This window comes from Tenrec ecaudatus, chromosome 12 (assembly GCF_050624435.1).
Source record: "Tenrec ecaudatus isolate mTenEca1 chromosome 12, mTenEca1.hap1, whole genome shotgun sequence".
Taxonomy (NCBI): Eukaryota; Metazoa; Chordata; class Mammalia; order Afrosoricida; family Tenrecidae; genus Tenrec; species Tenrec ecaudatus.
In genome coordinates this window covers 67,187,745-67,206,893 of record NC_134541.1, presented here as the reverse complement: position 1 = coordinate 67,206,893, position 19,149 = coordinate 67,187,745, and the positions used below count along the sequence as shown (strand labels likewise).

General features: G+C 50.3%; 3 protein-coding genes across 7 annotated transcripts in view; 2 read left to right on the top strand and 1 right to left on the bottom strand.

The window, feature by feature from the left end:
* FAM118B (family with sequence similarity 118 member B) overlaps positions 1-2,738 on the top strand; it is a 62,664-nt gene extending 59,926 nt beyond the window's left edge. For both annotated transcript variants that reach the window (XM_075564111.1, XM_075564110.1), the window contains 2 exons: positions 1,210-1,266; positions 1,466-2,738. In XM_075564111.1, coding sequence (XP_075420226.1) covers positions 1,210-1,266; positions 1,466-1,479 — 71 coding nt within the window. In that variant the 3' untranslated portion in view covers positions 1,480-2,738. The remainder of the gene's footprint in view (positions 1-1,209; positions 1,267-1,465) is intronic.
* SRPRA (SRP receptor subunit alpha) lies at positions 2,212-7,888 on the bottom strand. Its single transcript, XM_075564108.1, has 14 exons — positions 7,668-7,888; positions 6,974-7,057; positions 6,588-6,751; positions 6,263-6,423; positions 5,958-6,120; positions 5,690-5,843; positions 5,226-5,314; positions 5,015-5,133; positions 4,836-4,922; positions 4,438-4,610; positions 4,117-4,330; positions 3,580-3,743; positions 3,394-3,492; positions 2,212-3,257 (listed from the first exon to the last, which is right to left on the bottom strand). Exons 1-14 carry the CDS (start codon positions 7,782-7,784, stop codon positions 3,129-3,131), a joined length of 1,917 nt encoding a protein of 638 aa, XP_075420223.1. The 5' UTR covers positions 7,785-7,888; the 3' UTR covers positions 2,212-3,128.
* Positions 7,889-8,122: 234 nt separating this feature from the next.
* On the top strand, positions 8,123-19,026 carry FOXRED1 (FAD dependent oxidoreductase domain containing 1). 4 transcript variants are annotated; one of them, XM_075564106.1, is made up of 12 exons: positions 8,123-8,299; positions 11,079-11,299; positions 13,956-14,066; positions 14,221-14,339; positions 16,260-16,354; positions 16,637-16,738; positions 17,066-17,142; positions 17,312-17,472; positions 17,614-17,743; positions 17,952-18,056; positions 18,256-18,514; positions 18,686-19,026. In XM_075564106.1, exons 1-11 carry the CDS (start codon positions 8,215-8,217, stop codon positions 18,508-18,510), a joined length of 1,461 nt encoding a protein of 486 aa, XP_075420221.1. In that variant the 5' UTR covers positions 8,123-8,214; the 3' UTR covers positions 18,511-18,514; positions 18,686-19,026. The 4 variants fall into 4 exon arrangements, with proteins under 4 accessions (XP_075420221.1, XP_075420220.1, XP_075420219.1 ...); XM_075564105.1 differs by having other exon boundaries at positions 18,622-19,026; XM_075564104.1 differs by having other exon boundaries at positions 18,256-19,026.
* Positions 19,027-19,149: the final 123 nt, after the last annotated feature.

Below are 19,149 nucleotides of genomic sequence, written 5' to 3'. Positions count from 1 at the left end.
GTTGCTATAAACTGCCCTGAGTGCTGGTTTTGCTGGGTCCTAAGCTTTTGATAAGTTGTATTTGTGTTCATTTGTTTCAAGGAATTTTTTATTATTTCTTCAATTACCCAATGGTTCTTAAGTGTCTATGTATTTGATTTTTTTGGTGTTTTGTTTGATGGTGATTTCTAATTTTACGGCATTATGATCTGAAAAGATGACTTGTATTATCCCATTTTTTACATTTTTTGTTGCTTGCTTTATGCCCTAAAATATCTATTCCAGAGCAGCTACTGGGTGCTAAAGGGCAAAGTGAAATGCATTTTTGTTGGGTGACGTGTTCTATATACACCTGTGAGATCAAGTTGAGTATTTTTTGTGTCTTTGTTTTCATTCTAGTTGATCAAGTTTTAGTAGAAAGTGGGTCTAGTATTATGTCGTGATCTGTCTTGTTTCTGAAAGAATTTGATTGATGTATTTTGGTGCATGTAATTGTCCACATTTCTCATTACTCTTTTCTTGGATTGTTCTTTTATGCATTCCTTATGTCATCATGTATCCCAATAGGATCTTCTGTGGTGACCGAAGTACTCCATCATCTTCACTGTCCAGTGAAGACCCATAGCTAGAAGTTATATATGGCCGGGGAGCCCTTTGAAGGGTGACCAGTGTGATTAAGAAATTGAGTTTTTAATATTTAAAATTAGCCACATGCAGTTCGAGTAGTGCTAATCAAGCCCATTTGACTTAGTTGATTAACCTAAACCTGACCTTTGAGCCTGGTTAGAAACAGCAAACACAGCCCATGTAAAATTATCAGTGTACAGGCAGTCAGTACGTTAGGAGACCTTACTGCTTCCCTGTTAACACAACACTCTGAAAGCTAATCTGTTCCACCCTTTGTAAGCCATGCCACTGGTGGCATAATGGGTGGGTTGTGTTGAGCTCCTAACCACAAGGTGAGTGGTTTGAAACCACTAGCCCCTCCTCAAAGGTGAGGCTCTCTACTGCCGTTAATGTTGGAAATCCACAGGGGCATTACTACTCTATGATACAAGGTCAGAGTCAGAAACAATTCTGTGGCCATATTACCCCTTACTCTCTCCTAGAATGCAAAGTAATGCCATCCTAGCCATACCACATGTTGCCTTCCTTTAATTGGTTGCTTTTCTGTTAATACCTGTCGCTTATCTGTTTAATCCTTATCCTGATCTACCCTTTTTTGGGCAGGAATGGTGAGAGAGGGTCAGCTAAATGGCTCATCGGCAGCGCACAGTGACATAAGAGGTATACTGTTTCCTACTCTACTCATAATTCACACACGTCTTCATGACTGTGGAGCTGACTGTCAAGGTTTCTGTACTTTTCCTATTGAGTGTATTAAAAATGCCTAGTTTCATTTTTAATTTAAAGATCTCAGCCTTGGCTAGCTTAATCCATTTTGTGAAGTTTCATTTCATCCTCTACCTTTTCTCTTCCTCCACAGGTAATAGTACTTGAGAGGGCTACCGAGATCACCAGTAGACCAAGCTGTGAGGCCCCACTGTGGACAGTGTTTAACAAGTAAACTTACAAGAGCCCACCAAGGAAGTACCAAAACCCAGAAGTTGAAGGTTGTGGGTAGAGCAGCAGGGAGGGGGGTGGGGGGAATGTTCCAACTTAATCTTTTGTGCTGGCTGGTTCTGGATATTCTGCTGCCTGCTCCGGGTCAAGAAGGCCTGAGATCGCAGGCCCTCGCAGGAAGATGTGCTTGCGCCCATGCAGCTGGCCAGTGTGATGCTCCATTGCTGTGGCCGCAGCTCTGCATGAAGGACCTGGGGACCTAGGAGCCACGGAGTCTCTGTGGCCCTCACTGCAATTTTATACTCCATACTTGGTTTTTCAATTAAGCTTAATGGCTTTTTTAAAACATGACTTGAAACTCTAGTTTTCTAGGTCTTTTACAGTATTTTACATAACTGAGCAGTATTAAAAGCCTGTTCATTTACATTCCAGGGTCATGGCTCCACTTTTAAAGTTACTTTAGAAAAATCATAATTTGCCTAACGATCCTGATTCTCATCTTGGGCGATCTCACTTTCAGGACAGTTGTGAACTTTTATATGACTTCTAGGCGCGTTAGCAACTTTTTCATCGTACTTCCTTTCTTACCAACTGCCCTGGAACAGAGTAGTGTGATGTGAGATTTCCTTTTGAAAACTATGTAAAATAATTCCAAGACCTAAAAGGCAATTTATTTATGAAATTTATTTTCCTATATAAATTATGTATTTCTCTGGGCAGACAGCCTTCACCCTATTGCACTAATAGCACATCTGTAATACCAAGCTGTAAGTCTGAACAAGTGGGTCGTGGTCTTCAACTTAGCACTTGTCTACCAGGCACTGTAGAGTAGTGAGGAAAAGCCAGGATCTACTCAGGAGATGAAGAGTGGGGCAGGAAAGTTGGGGCAACGGATACCTTTCTGACAGTTTTCTTCCAGGAAGGGGAACATGCAAAGCTTACATGTGTATTTTCGAAGTGGGAGAGAGTGGGGCTGAGAAGCCCAATGCAACACTGCAATTTGGCTCCCTTTATTTCTGCGGGAAGCGGGGACTCATCTTTCTCTCATTTGCAACACATCACCCTGGCCTAACTGATGGTTTGGGGGAACAGTGGGGTGGCATTCATCAGAATTAGCAGCAATTAAGAACAGGCCATACACTGCCAGTGGAGGTGGCTGTCATCCTGGCCCCAGGGACCTGAAAGCTATGTATTCTAGACCCAGAGCCGGCTCCCCAAATCCATGAGGCGTCACTCACACTGCAGAACTGGTGTTGGGTCTTCTATAACAATTGGTCAAAGCTGTAAAGAAACTGAGTCTGGAGGCGGTGGAAGGGAGGCCTGAGTAGGAAGTTGGAGTACCGGGGGGGGTGGGGGGGGGGGTGTTATCAGTGGGCAGTGATTGTAACATGATTAGGTTCTCCCTCCTTGCAGTTGGACGCAGGCAGGAAGTGGGGTTAGAAGGAGCTGCAAGCCCCTGGAGCTCTTCCTTTGTCTTTACCGCACTGAAGACAAGTTGCTCACAGACTCCAAAGCACATTTTTGATAACAGCAATAGGGGTTTGGTGGGGTGGAAAGCGGCAATTTGGTATTGGGCAAGAGCCACACTAAGCCTTCATGAGAGCAGCCACCACAGCCTTGGCGTTGAGACTGCGTAGGTCACAGTAAGTCTGGCCAGTACCCACAAAGACGATGGGTTTGCTTGTGATGTACGTCATAGAAATAGCAGCTCCCACCTAAGTACAGAAATGAGACACCCAGTCAGCTCGCTTCCCTGGGATGCTTTGGCACAAACACAGCTTCCCTGTGAAGGGCTAACACTGGCATCCCCTCCCCGGCTCACTTTGTCCTGAGCCCTTTTCCCACATTTACCTTGTCATCAATGGTATCAAATTTGGTAAGGACAATGCCATCGATGAGACGAGGTGTTTGAGCCATGGAATGGTCAGCCAAGGCTCTGTTGAACTTGACCTGGAAAGGAGGAAAAGGTTATTTAAGAGCCACCCAACGTTAGCACTATAGCTGAGCTTGGCACGGGAACTAGGCCCTACCCCTCACCAGCTGATCCACAGCCTCATTGCCTACTAAGGCCTCCCCAACAAACAGCACCAAGTCAGGCGTATTGACGGTAATCAGTTTGGCCAGGGCAGTCATCAGGGGAGCATTGTCTTGCATGCGGCCAGCTGTGTCCACCAGCACCACATCAAAGCCTTGGTTACGTGCTAGGAGGAGGGGGGAAAAAGACAGAACCTGTTAGCTCAACACTGGAGCTGTCAATCACACACACAGTCCTGTTTCCTAGCCTGGCCAAACTAAAAGCCTGTCTGCCACTTCTGGGTTCTGGATTTGGCTACAAGGTAATGTAAAGTAAAACACAAAATAAACCTATCCACCAAACATAGTAAGAAAAAGTTGAAAATAGGGTCAGTAAAAGTCAGCAAATTCAGGCTTCTCTGGTGGAATGACATGAACGTACATAATACCTACAAGCAGAACAGGCTAAGTGCAGAGGTATGGTAACCTTGACCCCCTGCAAATCCAAGGGAACCCAGGCCCAGAAAAGCCCCCATGCCTTTGTGCTTCCCTGCACTGTACCAAAGGCAATAGCTTCCATGGCAATGCCGGCAGCATCCTTGCCGTAGCCCTTTTCAAACAACTGCACCATCGTGCGGCCGTTGTGCTGCTCAGGGGGGTGCAGGGCGCTCAGGCGGCGAGTGTGTGTACGCAGCTGTTCCACAGCCCCAGCACGAAATGTGTCGCAGGCAGCAATGAGGACGCTGAAGCCATTCTCTAACAACCAGAAAGAAATCTGCAAAAGGGGGGGGGGGGGGGGGAAACCGTCACACGGAACCAGGGTGACTCAGACACTGGGAGTGAAGGAGTAATAACAAAGGCAGGCTGGGGACCTGCACCGACCTTGGCAAGATTAGTAGATTTCCCTACTCCATTAACACCACAGAAGGTGACAACATATGGGCGATGGCGACGCTGAGCATCCATGATGTCCCGAAGCATGTCCACCCGACGCTGTGGCTGCAAAATCTGCACCAGGGACTCCTGGAGAGCTTGCTTTACTGTAGACGTGACAGCTGTGGGGAGGGGCACCCATGAATCCAAAGGAAGGTGCTCCAAGAATGCCCAACACCCTTCTGAGCAGGGGAAGACAGGACCCGGGGGGTGCTAGGATTTTGGTCCTTGAAATCTAGACCATGGCTGATATTGTTCTTAACACTTGAACACCGAATGGAGGCTTATGCTCTTACCCTCTCAGAATGCATCACCCCCTAAGAGCTGTCCAATTTAGGGAGACTTACTACTGAAGGTCCCCATCACCTTCCCTTCCAACTTGTTGGCAACAGATTCACAGAGCTGGACTGCAATGTCAGCCGCCACATTCTTAGCTGAGACAGAGGAGACAGGTTTGTGAGTGCCTTGTCAACCCTGCAAACTACTGCCCCAATAAACGGCTGCATCCCAGTACCTCAAAACTTACCAATGAGATGATCGCGCATCTTTTCCAGCACAGATTCCATGTCTTCACGACTCAAGCTCTTGGAACCCACAAGGCCCTTCAGCATTCCAAACATGCCACCCAGAGTTCCCTTTGTAGTACTGCAGGTGCACACACAACCAGCAGGTGGGGTCAGATAACATCACCTCTGGGGCCACACATCCCACCCCACCCTCATCTAAAATACCCCTACCTAGGTTTAGTGGTGGTTTGAGCGGCTTCATCATCATCTGAGCTGCAGTCCAGATCTTGAAGCTGCCCCCCAGGCCCAGTCCCTCGAATCTGGAGGGATTTGGGGCCAGGAATAGTAAGAGCTCTGAGGACAAAAGGCCCAGGATTTACCCACCCACACGTCTTTGGCTCTTGACCTGAGGGACCTGCTTGATGGATCTCACCCAGTCATGCAATTACTGTCAACTGTGACACACAGGGACCCCGTGTGAAAGAGCACAGCTGCCCCACAGGGTTTACAGGAGGCAGATAACCATGTCTTTCTCCCACAGAAAGACTGAGTAGTTGAAAACCACTCATCCTCCAGTTAGCTGCCAACAGCCTTAAACACCACAGTAGGACTTCTTTGTTACTGCCGCACCGGTCTCTAGTTACTCATCAATTTCTCAGTACTGGTAGCCTTCACTCTGCCCTGTTCCTCCTTACCAAGTTGATGTCCTCGGTAAGGGCCACCTCAGGAGTTCCATTGGTGGTGGGAGTGCTATAATCCAGGACTTCCTCATTGGCAGAGCCACCCAATGGCCACACCCGGGGCGCCTTTTTGCCTTTCTCCTTTGAAGCATCCGACTTCAAGGACTTGCTGCAAAGGGTTATGATAGAAGTGAGACCTCTATCCATGAACCAGACACAAGAACGATGTTCCCGAGTGGCTACAAGCAACAGGAGGTTGTGAAGAAAGGCCGAACGTGCTCACCTGGACTTCTCTGTCCCTTTCCCATGCTTCTGCATGAACTCCTCTCGCTTCCTGCGAACCAGTTCTTCTTTGGAAAGTTCCACCCCGTTCTCAGCACCCACTGGGGGACCTGACTTTTCCGCAGAGACAGCTTTGTTGGGAGCCACAGTGTTGCTATCAGAACCTGTTGGGCAAAAACGAACCAACCCCCCAACAAAATAGACGATGGGAAAAAGTGTCCAAACCCTCTAAGTAGAAACTCAGAGTAAAGCCTTAGCACTGACTACCTTTCCAAATCCTATTGTCTCCAAGGAATCTACACTCACCTTCCTTCTTAGCCCCCCTTTTTTTGCTGTTCTTTGCTTTTTCTTTCTGCTTTTCCACACGGTTCTCAATCATGGACTTCACGGGTTTCTTGGCCTTTTCAGAATCTTCAAATTTCTTCATGGTAGTAGGAGCACGGAACTTACTGCTCTCCTCAGCTTCCCTGAAGAGAAATAGAGATTCACTGGTTTTTCTACCCTATGCAAGTACAAACATCAAAGCCCAAAGAAGGGACCCTTCTACCAAAAATTGTTGGTGCACAGCAGCACATTTAGGAGTATCTTTCACAGAATTACAACCCTTTAAAAGAAGGGGGAGATTCCTCACCGAAGAAGCCGCAGGAAGTCATTTTGAAAGTCAAAGGTGCCATTTAGTAGACTTAAAGCACTCTGCTGTTGGATCTCTGTGCGGTACTTGTCCCGAAACAGCCGGTGCACATCATCTATCAATTTGTCCACGTAGGTCAGTGTGAGGATCTTCTGGAAGCCAACCTGTTTGGGGAAGAAGCAGAGCCAGCAGATGTGCTTAAAGCAAGGACAGAAGCCAGCTCTAGCCAGGCCTCGGGATGGCTCAGCCACCTGGCAGGATTCCCGGGGGTGAGGAGCAGCCAAACTCTGACTAAGCCTAGAGTTTCTCCCCCCTCTACCTTGGTGTTCTCAGTTATTTCACAATATATCCCTAGTACAATTAACCCAGGTTCTTTTCCCACTTACCACAAACACCAGCTCAAATTGGTTGTCCAGCTTATACTTGAGCGTGAGTGCCTCATGGGTGAAGGAGTTGTTACCTCCCCGTTCCTGGAAAAAAATGATGCCCCAGAGTTCACATTATCCCTAGAAGACCCAGACCTGGGCTCCTCTAGTGTCGCCTTTGGGAAAGAACCAGAGATTTTCCCCCTAAGTCAAACCTGTCCAAAAGACAAGGGAGATGCCGGAGTTCTCCATACCATTCCACTGGAGTGGAAATGAGACAACAAATTAGAGGGAAGGGATAGAGGTTAAGTCCAGATAGGTGGGAGCCATGAGGGAAAGAGGTCTTCATATGATCATATGAACTAGCAGCGGTTTACGTTTACACTTTTTAAAAAGTTTCCATTCCCTCCACCCTTCCAAACAAAACTAAGATGCTGAGGGTACGAGGAAATGAGCGGGGGTAGGGGTGGGGAGACGGGAGGGGCGGAAATCAGGCTGAGTCTGGAGTCCCAGAAACTGGAGGGGTGTGGGCATCCCGATGGTAGGAACAGTCTGAAGTACAGAGACAGGAGTGGCTGGAGTCCCGAACATCGGTGAGTGGTCAGTGTGAGATGGGTAAAGAGGGTGGGAATGAGGTGCGGCTTGGTCGTAGGGGACGAAGGAGAGGGGGCTCTGAGAGGGAGAGCCCAGAATTCTGATTCCGCGGGGGCAGTACCTGCAGCAGCACGGAACGAATCAGCGCGTTAACGGGCCCGGTGCATGAATCACTCACGCCCTGGAAGCACCAGAGCACAAGCCCCCCTTTGGAGAAAATGGTGAAAAAGTCGAGCATGGCGGCGGTGGCGGCAGCAGGAGAGCCGGCGCCGCAAACTCAGGCCAGGATCACCACGGCTTCCTGCTGCGCCAAGCGCGGGACACGTCACACCAGCGGTCCCGGAAACCAGCTCAGCCGCACTTCCGCCCAGAGCCAAGGGCTCCGTCCCGCCCAGCTGGTTCCCTCTCGGAAGCCTCTAGGAGCCACGCAAGTCTGCCGTAAGCGCGAGTCCAGCCAATGGGAAGTGAGGGCGGGGCCTGGGCGGACGTCGGCTCCATCGCGAGAACGCGGAGGCCAATAGCGCTGCGGGGCGTGGGCAGGGGCAACAAACGAGAAACGGTACCGCCGCCGGCCAATCAGCGCGCTTTCGCGCACAGCCCTCGGCGCGCGGCAGTGACCTCGCCGGAGCTAGGTTCTTCGCGCAAGGGTTCCACTGCACGCGAGGGCCATGCCTCTGCGGGCGCTGCGGTCCGGCTTGTGCCGGGGTCCCTGGGCCCGCTGGTTCGGCACGCGCAGAGGAGGCGCCACTCTGGGTAAAGTTGAGAGCTGCAGTGGGCAGCATGACCTGGGGCAGGGACCTCGGCCCGCGACGATGGGAAGCCCAGAAGGGTCAGCCGGGAGAGAAGGGTGAGGATTGAGCTACTGGAGCATGTAGGTGGGGCCTGGGCCTGCTGAAGAATGCTGCCCTTCGCAGGTGACAAATCCACCTCATTTTATGATTCCGTTTACTGCAGAATAACGGGGCGTAGGGAGAGGCACTTTGATTAGTTGCAAAATGTACCTTACGCCCTGCTTTTGTGTCAACTCGTGCTCAGTGTAGTGGCCACGAACGAGGGAAGCCTAGAAGAGTCTGTGAATACTGAAGGTGCTGTAGTGTATCTACTGGATAGAGACTTCTCTATGTAAGTGAGACCAGCCCTAAAAATAAAGTTGACCTGTTAAAGGATGGTGTGTATTCCAGACAGTGGAGAACGGAGCAGTGTTGAAGGGGAGACATAATTGTTCTTTGGCAGAAAGTTAGCACAAACCACCCACCTGCCAGAGTATGAGCAGTCATAGGAAAACTCGTGTGAACAGGTGAGGTAAGAGCAGGTCACGGAAAGATTCACAGGCTGCTGAGAAGAGTCTGGGCAGTATGTTGGAGATAGAGGCCTTGGAGATTATCAAGTGAGGTGTGACATACAAAGAGATTAATTTGTTCCAGACACTTACTGAGCCCTGTGGTGTCACACGAGGCTTTCTGCTCTCAGAGAGTTCCTCTGGGAAACCCCCAGGGGTATTTACCCTGGCCTCTAGGGTCACTATGAATTAGAATCAACTCAGTGGTTTGGGTTTGGAGGGTGTTACGAATGATTCACAGGCTTGTAAGCTAACCAGCAAGTTGGTGATTTAAATCTATCCCAAGGCATCTCAAAAGCAAGGTGTAAACTTGTGGTTGCAGGGACAGCTGAGCTCAAATGTTGCAGGGAGGGCATGAGGATCGTCAGCACCTTCTATCAGACTGACTCCCCTGACACACCGGTCCCTCTGCTCATCGGCCATTGTAACTGCCCCTTCTACACACACGCTCCTTTTCTGCTGAGTCCGACAATTGTAATGGCCACAGAATGCACAGACCATACTTGGGGTCATGGGTTTTATTAGGGAAATAACCAGTTGCAATTCAGGGTGCAGGGTCACGACGTACATTTTTCAGTTGTGCCTGTAGTCATGCCTCTCTGGCCCTTGACTTCTCAGCTCTGCACACCACAACCTCTGCTTCCACAATAAGTGCCCACAAGCACCCAACTGTCAGCTAGTTTTCTGCCTGAAGCCATTCAGCTCTCACTTCACGGACCCAGAAAGGACAGCAAGCCAGGTTATACTGATCTCCTGCTTCTGCTGCCACCACTTTCCTGCTGTGGCTGTTTGTCGCCGTCCTTGATATTAATGAGCCTGTCTCCTCAGTCTAGGGGTGTCTAGGAGTGTCTCAGTGCAGGAACCCTGGGTCCAGCGGCCGTCCGTACTGCTCTCCTGACCCACTCTTGATGGTCAGCAAGGTCCCTGTTTCTGCTTCTGGGATGCCAGAACTGACCAGTCAGAATGGCAAGTGGGATGGCAAAATTGACCAATCCCCATGTTCAGGTTGCATATACCTTATTCGCGTGGCCCCACCCATTCCTTTGGTTGGAGTTCTAAGACTAAAGTTAGAAAGAACCTATAAAAAGGAATCTACCACCCCAAACTCAGCCAGGGAAAATCTTATGAAATGCACTTCTCTGACACACATGGGGTCCCTGAGTTGGAATGGACTTCACAGCAATTAACTTCGTTTGAGTTTGTATTAATCACGTAGCATGTGGCAGGTACTGTGCTAGGCTGGGGGTTCAGTGTTGCAAAAGGTAGCCATAATCTCTGCCCCTGTGGACCTTACAATATGAGGCAATTTCAAATTAACTCAAAAGTCAGCAGGAAAGTTCTAAAGGAAAATTGGCAGAACTGTGAGACTGTGATAGAGTTTGATGGAGTCCAGGGTTCAGGAAAGGCTTCTCTGAGGAAATGATAACTGAGCTGACCACACCATTAACAAAGAAGGGAGCCAGTAGGCAGCAGAGAAGAAATGTGTGGTGGTTTTCCTGGCAAAAATAAGAATAGCAGAACCCAGTGCAGAGTGGACAGAAGCCAGTTTGTGTGGGGTTTGGGGATCTTCATGGAATGGAAAGTCGTTGGGAGTTTTTAAGCAAAGGGGTATGTGATTAAATCGGGTATGTGAGAAAAGCTCGTTCTAGTTGTGAGGCTCGAGATTAGGAAGGAAGACGGGGTAGACAAGAGGAGTCAGTGAGAACCTTTAGGAGGCTTTTGCACAGGAGGTCAGAGGAGAGATTTGGGAGACTTACCGAATGAAGCATGGCCATGGCAGAGATTGGGGTGATGCTAGGAGGCACGCCCAAACAGGAGGCAGAGTCATCTGGACTGGATGGGAGACGGACGTGTGTGTAGGTGTGGTGGTGGCGTGTGCTGCAGTTTGGGCCAGGCCAGAGCTGCTTGATCCAGGGGTCGGGCTCATCCAAGTGATGATGACAAGCCAGTTGAGTATATACAGGTGGACTGGAGCCAGAGGAATGCTCAGTCCCCTGGCCTTTGGAGAGAGTATAGAGTTCGGAAGTTGTGCTTGCAGTGCTGTGTGGGACGCGTGAAAGCAGAGAAGGATGAACAGGCTGAGCAGGATGACGGGGAGGACTGCCAGCGCTCTCTTTCCTCTGTGCGGAGCCGCCGCCAGGGCCCCACCACAGGGAGAGGTGTGGCACCTTTGACCGTTACTCCTGTCCACAGATTGGGATGGAAAGATGTCTGAGATGAAGAAGAAGATCCAGTCAATCCTGCCTGGAGGGACCTGGGATCAGCTGAATGACACCCGCCACTTGCCCCCCGAACAGGCAGACGTGGTGATTGTGGGAGGTGGAGTGCTTGGCCTGTCTGTGGCCTATTGGCTGAAGAGATTGGAGAAGCAACGGGGTTCCATTCGGGTGCTGGTGGTGGAACGAGATCACACGGTGAGGTATGGGGTAGGACAGAGGCATGAGCTGGACAAGAAAGACGACTTGTTTTAACAAGGGCTGCGGGACTGAGAAAAGGGAGGCCACAGTAGACTTCAGTCAGGGAATCCTAAGGACAGACTGCTTCGGATCTTATTAAAACATAGTCTCAGGACCCAAGAGTTTTTGACACGAAACCGATACTTTGTACAAATCCAATTTCACAACGTTAGACTGGAGATCCCACCCACTTAGCCAACCAAGCCTGTCTTCTCCCTATAAGCAAGGCAAAGAGTGATCTTAAGCTCCTTGTGGGGTCCTTTACTTCTGAGGCGTGTGCGCTTGGCTGTTCTTACTTGGTACAGCCAAAATGCCACGCAGTTTGCTACTTAGATCCTTGTTTTGCAATTGGTAGAGTCAGTATTAAAATCCTGCCCTTGGACTTGTGGGCCATTATCATTCTGCACCACCAAGCCCAACTTGTTTTTTTTAATTTTTTTTTATTTTAACAATTTATTGGGGCTCATACAATTCTTTTCACAGTTCATACATATACATACATCAATTGTATAAAGCACATCTGTACAGTCTTTGCCCTAATCATTTTTTTCTCTTTTCTTCTTTTACATTTTATTAGGGACTCATACAACTCTTACCACAATCCATACATATACATACATCAATTGTATAAAGCACATCCATACATTCCCTGCCCCAATCATTCTCAAGGCATTTGCTCTCCACTTAAGCCCCTTGCATCAGGTCCTCTTTTTTTTTTCCCCCCTCCCTCCCCATTCCCCCCTCCCTCATATGCCCTTGGTAATTTATACATCGTTGTTTTGTCATATCTTGCCCTATCCGGAGTCTCCCTTCCCCCCTTCTCTGCTGTCCCTCTCCCAGGGAAGAGGTCACATGTGGATCCTTGTAATCAGTTCCCCCTTTCCAACCCACTCACCCTCCACTCTCCCAGCATCGTCCCTCACACCCTTGGTCCTGAAGGTATCATCCACCCTGGATTCCCTGTACCTCCAACCCTCATATGTACCAGTGTACAGCCTCTGTCCTATCCAGCCCTGCAAGGTAGAATTCGGATCATGGTAGTTGGGGGGAGGAAGCATCCAGGATCCGGGGGAAAGCTGTGTTCTTCATCGATACTACCTCACACCCTAATTAACCCATCTCCTCTCCTAAACCCCTCTATGAGGGGATCTCCATTGGCCGACACTTGGGCCTTGGGTCTCCACTCTGCACTTCCCCCTTCATTTAATATGATATATATATACATATACATATATACATATACACATATATACACATACATACACACACTTATATCTTTTTTTTTTTTTTGCATGATGCCTTAAAACTGGTCCCTTTGGCACCTCGTGATCGCACTGGCCGGTGTGCTTCTTCCATGTGGGCTTATTTGCTTCTGAGCTAGATGGCCGCTTGTTCACCTTCAAGCCTTTAAGACCCCAGACACTATCTCTTTTGATAGCCGGGCACCATCAGCTTTCTTCACCACATTTGCTTATGCACCCATTTGTCTTCAGCGATCCTATCATGGAGGTGTGCAGTCAATGATATGATTTTTTGTTCTTTGATGCCTGATAACTGATCCCTTTGGGACCACTCGATCACACTGGCCGGTGTGCTTCTTCCATGTGGACTTTGTTGCTTCTGAGGTAGATGGCCGCTTGTTTATCTTCAAGCCTTTAAGACCCCAGTCACTATCTCTTTTGATAGCCGCAAGCCCAACTTTTTGAGAGAGCTCATCTCTGCCCTGCATGGCTGCCGTAAAGGATTTTGATAAACCCTGTTCTTTTCAGGCTGCTGGCTGCCTTGCATAAGGGCTTGTCCCCTTCAACTTCTCTTAGTTTGTAGGATTCTTGTGAGTAGGACCCCCTTTAAATTAAGTTATTCAACTTACAATTTCCATCATCCTGTTCACCTCTAACACTGGTTCTCAACCTTCCTAATGCCGTGGCCCATTAATGCAGTTCCTCATGTTGTGGTGAGCCCCCAACTATAAATTTTTTTTTTAACGTTTGTTGGCCTTTAGGAGTGTTTTCCAGTCCAGTCTGTTGGGGCACCACCCCCTGGCCCAAAAGTCCACCTTCAGCATTCCCTGGGGACCTTGCCACTCCATTCCCTTGCTGTTCCGCTGCACTCCCCCAGTGCTTTGCCTCGGTGTGGTGGGATCAGGTCGGACGCAATTCCCACACTGTGTCTCCGGTGCTGCCCCCCGTAGGGTCATGGGTCAGTGAGGGACGTCATGTCTCATAGTGGGGCTGGCTATGTGGTCCTTTCTGTGGACTGGCTGCTCTAGTTGGGATCATCGTCCTCAGGGCCTGGTGGGCCAGGATGTGCTCCACTCTCTCCAACTCCCCCTTCACCTGCTCCCGTGTTCTCTGATCAGATATGTCCCTCTCCCAGAACTGCAGATTCAAGGCGTCCACTTAGTATTTGGTACTGGGGCCAGCCCCCCAGACCTCTCCACTGGTTCCCTACTCCACACTGGAATGTTGCATTCACATATAAAGTTACTTTCGTTGCTACTTCATAACTGTAATTTTGCTACTGTTAAGAATCGGCGACCCCTGTGAAAGGGTCGTTGGAACCGCTGACCTATAACAAGGTTGTGGTCCGCCTTGACTTTCTCCTCTTCTCCTAGTATTCACAGGCCTCTTCGGGGCTTTCTGTGGGAGGAATTCGGCAGCAGTTCTCATTGCCAGAGAACATCCAGCTCTCCCTCTTCTCGGTCAACTTTCTACGAAATATCAACGTATGTGAAGTCAAGTTGTCGGGGCTGGGGTGGTGGCCCCTCCTCTAGCCCAAAGAAAGCAGTTCATCTGGCTAGGGGGCCCCAGGAACAGCAGTGGAATCGGGGGCCTGTGGTTGTTTCTTAGCTTCTTTGATGAACTGATCTTCCTACACAGGAGTACTTGGCTGTAGTTGACAGCCCTCCCCTGGACCTCCAGTTCAACCCCTCGGGCTATCTCTTGCTATCTTCAGAGAAGGGCGCTGCCGTCATGGAGAGCAATGTGAAGGTGCAGAGGTGGGTGTCAGGCTCAGCCTTCTACACAGCAAACTCCTGCAGCATGTCAGAGTTGACAGACTACGGTCCTATGATCGAGGAGCCCAGTCTACCAGGAAAATCCGGCACGTGTTATTGTTTGGTGTCATTGAATCGGTCTGACTCAGGGCGACTCTACAGGAAGAAAAAGAAACGCTGCGCAGTCCTCGCCCCTCCCCACCACTGCTGTTCTGCTGCAGCCCATTGGTACAGCCACCGCATCGATCCATCTCGTTGGAGGTCTTTCTTATTTATGGTCCGACTTTCACACGCATGTGAGGCCACTGAAAATCGGGGTTGCGTTATGTACCCCTTTGTCCTCAAAGGGACATCTTTTTTCTCTGACGTTTTAAAGAGCCTACAGAGTCATGCTGCTGTCATGAGCACTGCTTGTGGATCCAAGCAAACTGACATCTTTGATAACTTTAATCTCTTTTCCATTTATCACGATGTTATGTATCGGTCCAGTGGTGAGGATTTTTGTGTTTTGTACATTGCATTATAACCCATACTAGCAACCACGGTGCTGATGCAGACCCATATAGTCCCCTAGCGTAGGTGCTCTGGGACAGATGTGAACAGATTGCCACGCAGGTGTTCTAGAAGGTACTAGAGCATAAGGATTGTCTCTGGCATATTGCAGACCTCGGAAACTAAAATTGCTAGGGAGGAGGAGTCCAGCCAGAGTGTTCCTTGGTCTCCTAACATGCCATCAGGAAGCACCAGCCCCTGGAGAAGGGCATCATACTTGGTAGAGGAGTCTTCAAAAAGTGGAAGACCCTAAATGAGAGGGGTTGGTACGCAGGGGCTGCAGCCATGAGCTCAAACAGAGGGAAGGTCAAGTGGATGGCACGGGACCAGGCAGGGCTGGGTGCTCTTCTCCACGTGAGTCACTGCGTCTGAACCAACTGAAAACAAAAGAGAATGCTCTAGAAATCTGATTTTTTTTTTTTAAAACAGGATCCTAAGTTGGGAGTCACACTTATTCTGTAGAGCAAATATTTTCAATTTTGTAGACCTCCCTTAAGTCCCCAGCCCAGCCCCTCAACTCTGCCTGTTGCCGCCTCACAAAAGCAGCCATAAGACATAAACAAATGAATGGAGTGGTGTTCCAACAAAAGGCTACAAAAGCAGGTGGGGGCTGGATTTGGTTCACCAACCCCTGGCCTGAGATTCTTCTAATAAGTCAGGGTGGGCATCTTTGCGCTGGATTGTAATGGTGGTAGACTTAGTCACAGGCGACCTCAGGAATGTTCTTGGGACAAAGATGGTTTGTACATGACTGCCAAAAGGCTACTTCATGTTCAAACCCACCCAGCAGCGCTACGGAAGAAAAGCCTGGCAACCTGCTTCCATAGAGATGACAGTCAAGAAAACCTCATGAAACAGTTTATTTCTTTGACGTACGCAGTGGCCATCAGCCAGAATTGACTGGCTGGCCATGGGTAGTAATGCCACATGTTACCCTGAATGCTTTATAGATGTTAACTCATTGAGTGATTAGAACATCCCCATTTTACATGTGAAAATGAGGCACCAGGAGCTTGGAGGTGGTGGTGCTGGGATTTGAACCCGACAGTCTGGGGACAGTGTCAGAGAGAGGTGTGTGCTGGTGTACAGGATTGTAGTACAGGTGGAGGGAGAAGGCTGTCCCAGGCAGGAAGAGTGAGGGACAAAGTCACCTACCTTGTGAAAGGTCATGAGTATTTAGAGGACAAGGAGTGTGGCAAGGGAGTCATGCACTGAAGAACCTGAACTCGGGCTTGGTCTTTCCCCGCTCAGCAGTGAGGAGAATGGCTAGGGAAATAGGTCAAGGTGTGGCACGAATGCGCTGGAACCAGTGCTCTCCCTGGACAGCCTCACCCTCGGTGACACACATACACACACGACTCATTCTCTTAGGGAGGAAGGCGCCAAAGTTTGTCTGATGTCTCCTGAGCAGCTTCGGTACAAGTTTCCCTGGATAAACACAGAGGGAGTAGCTCTGGCTTCTTACGGTGAGGCTTCCTTGGAGCGGGGATGGTGGTTTTACTGAAGATGAAGGGTTGCCGGGCCCCTCGACTTAGACATCAGCACCCCGCAGCCAACTGCATGAGGGGCGCTTCCTCCTGGGTCCCCCGCTGGGCCAAGCTGGCTCTCTGTCCTTCCACAGGTTTGACTGATCTGCATGACCTTCCCCTGGTTACGAGCCCTAAGGAGGAGTTAGGGGTGGGGGTGAAAGGCCGGAAATACAGAAAGGGGTTGCTCCTCCTCCCTCACAAGTCCTCTTGTCATCACAGGGATGGAGAATGAAGGCTGGTTTGATCCCTGGTGTCTGCTGCAGGGGCTTCGGCAAAAGGTCCAGTCCATGGGCGTCCTTTTCTGCCAGGGAGAGGTCACACGTGAGTCTAAGACCCCTCGTCCAAGCAAGGGCATGGATGGGGTTAGGTGTGAATTCCTCAATCATGGGCCCAGCAAGGGTTGCAGGGATGAGTGAATTCATCCCTGAAAGGCAGTCCTAGGGATCCTGACTTCAGCTCCTGACTTGTCCTTTTTGGGAAACAAACATTTTAGCACGCCCCTGGCCTGTGTGTACCCATGTTCATCTAGCTCCGCTTCTCCACCTGTGGGGAAACTTCCCTCCCCCGTGCTTTCCTTCTCTAGGAAACGAATGGGCTCTACCTCCCGTGCCTGTGGCCTCGGGCTCATTCTGATGTTCTCGGCTGCAGGCTTCATCTCGTCATCAGACCACATGGAGACAGTAAATGGGGAGAAGGTCACTTTGAAAAGGATTCATGAGGTCCACGTAAGTACCTTCCTTACCAAAGTGGGTGGACAGTGAAGCGTGTGGCTCTCCTTGTCTTGGTGTCTCGTCCGCTTTCCTGAATGGGGTGCTGGGACTCCAGAGAAATGTACCTCTGTGGTAACCAGCGTCTGGCCAAGGCCCTCGCACCCATGCCTTCTGATCCCTGCAGGTAAAGATGGACCACAGCCTGGAGTACCAACCTGTGGAGTGTGCTGTCGTGATTAACGCAGCAGGAGCCTGGTCTGGGCAGGTTGCAGAGCTGGCTGGTATTGGGACGGGGGCCCCCGGCACCATGCAAGGCATCAGGCTCCCTGTGGAGCCAAGGAAAAGGTGACTTTGCTCAGGGCATCTGGAGACAGGACAGAAAAGACCCTAAAGTTGTATGTGTGGTATGCATGTGCCTAAACGCTACATAGGGTGGAGCCTTTGATTGTACTACCTTCTCGTTCCTGACCCCGCTGGTTACAACAGGTATGTGTACATATGGCACTGCCCGCAGGGACCAGGCCTGGAGTCCCCACTTGTCACAGACACCAGTGGAGCCTACTTTCGCCGGGAAGGACTGGGCAACAACTACCTAGGTGGCCGTAGCCCCTCCGAGGTAACCTCAGTGGGCGCAGGTGCTCGGAAAGGGTCTTTGTCCTTAAAGAATCCAATTATCTGCAGGGCTCCAGGTTGTGTTCTTGAGGGAAAATTGGGGTCTTTTCTCCCACCCTCCACCTACTGGGGGATTGATAAAGTAGTCTGTGAAGTCTGGGTATACCACTAAGTCCCAGGCCAAACAAGCCTCCTCCCACCTCTCACCCCAGGAAGAGGAGCCAGACTCGGGGAACCTGGACGTGGACCATGATTTCTTCCAAGAAAAGGTGTGGCCCCCTTTGGCCCAGAGGGTACCAGCATTTGAGACTCTGAAGGTAACTGACATGGGGGAGGACAGGTGACACTGGAGAACCTCAGTCTCTTGGGAATTCCTGCCCACCGTCATACTCCCGCCACCTCACATCTCTTGGCCCATCCCGCAGCCCCCCTCAGACTGGAGGGGCTGTGGGATTCTCAGCCCTGGCTGAGCGTGAGCCTGCAGCCTTCCTCAGAAACAAGCTTGTGTTTCTGCAGGTTCAGAGCGCTTGGGCTGGCTATTATGACTACAACACCTTTGACCAGAATGGGGTAGTGGGTCCCCACCCACTGGTTGTCAACATGTACTTCGCCACGGGCTTCAGTGGTCACGGGCTCCAACAAGCCCCTGCTGTGGGGCGGGCTGTGGCCGAGTTGGTGTTGGAGGGCCGCTTCCAGACCATCGACCTGAGCTCCTTCCTCTTCAGTCGTTTTTACTTGGGGGAGAAGGTCCAGGAGTCCAATGTCATCTGAGCTGGTAAGCTCTGCCCTTGACCCCAGGTCCCCATCCATGACCTTGGGTCCACATTACTCCCCTGCCCTGTTCCCCAGCAGCTACGTGCCAGGGTCCCCATCCTCCCACAGGTGGGTAGAACAGCTGTGCCTCACCACTCAACTCACTTCCTCACCGTTCTCCCTTTGGAGCCAGACCATTCTACCCCGTATGACTGGCATGTGGCCGACTACAGACGCTGCAGTTTCTTGCACCTCGGGCCCAAGCTGACAGAGGCTGATGGGTGGGGCCCGAAGACTAATCTCGGGTCCAGGCTGATGCTGCCTCCCAAGGCAATCCTGTTGAACAGAACTCTCGGGAGTCTGGAAAAACATGGGCCAGGACTGGTTCCTTTTGGGTACTGGGTGAGAAAGATTGCCACTGACTCTCCTGGCAGGCCTAGCTGAACCCAGATAAGCATGCTGGGGCAGCCTGGGCCTGGAGTATTGACTCATCTGTGTACTTTGTCATCAGTCAATAAATATGGTTAACTCCTAGTCTTCTGTCCCTCCCACTTCATCTCATGGGAGTTGCCTCTGAAGCACTCTACTAGCATAGCTTCCTCCTTTTCCTCCCCCTCCTCCTCTTCTTCCTCCTCCCAGGAGCTTGAGGTATTGAGC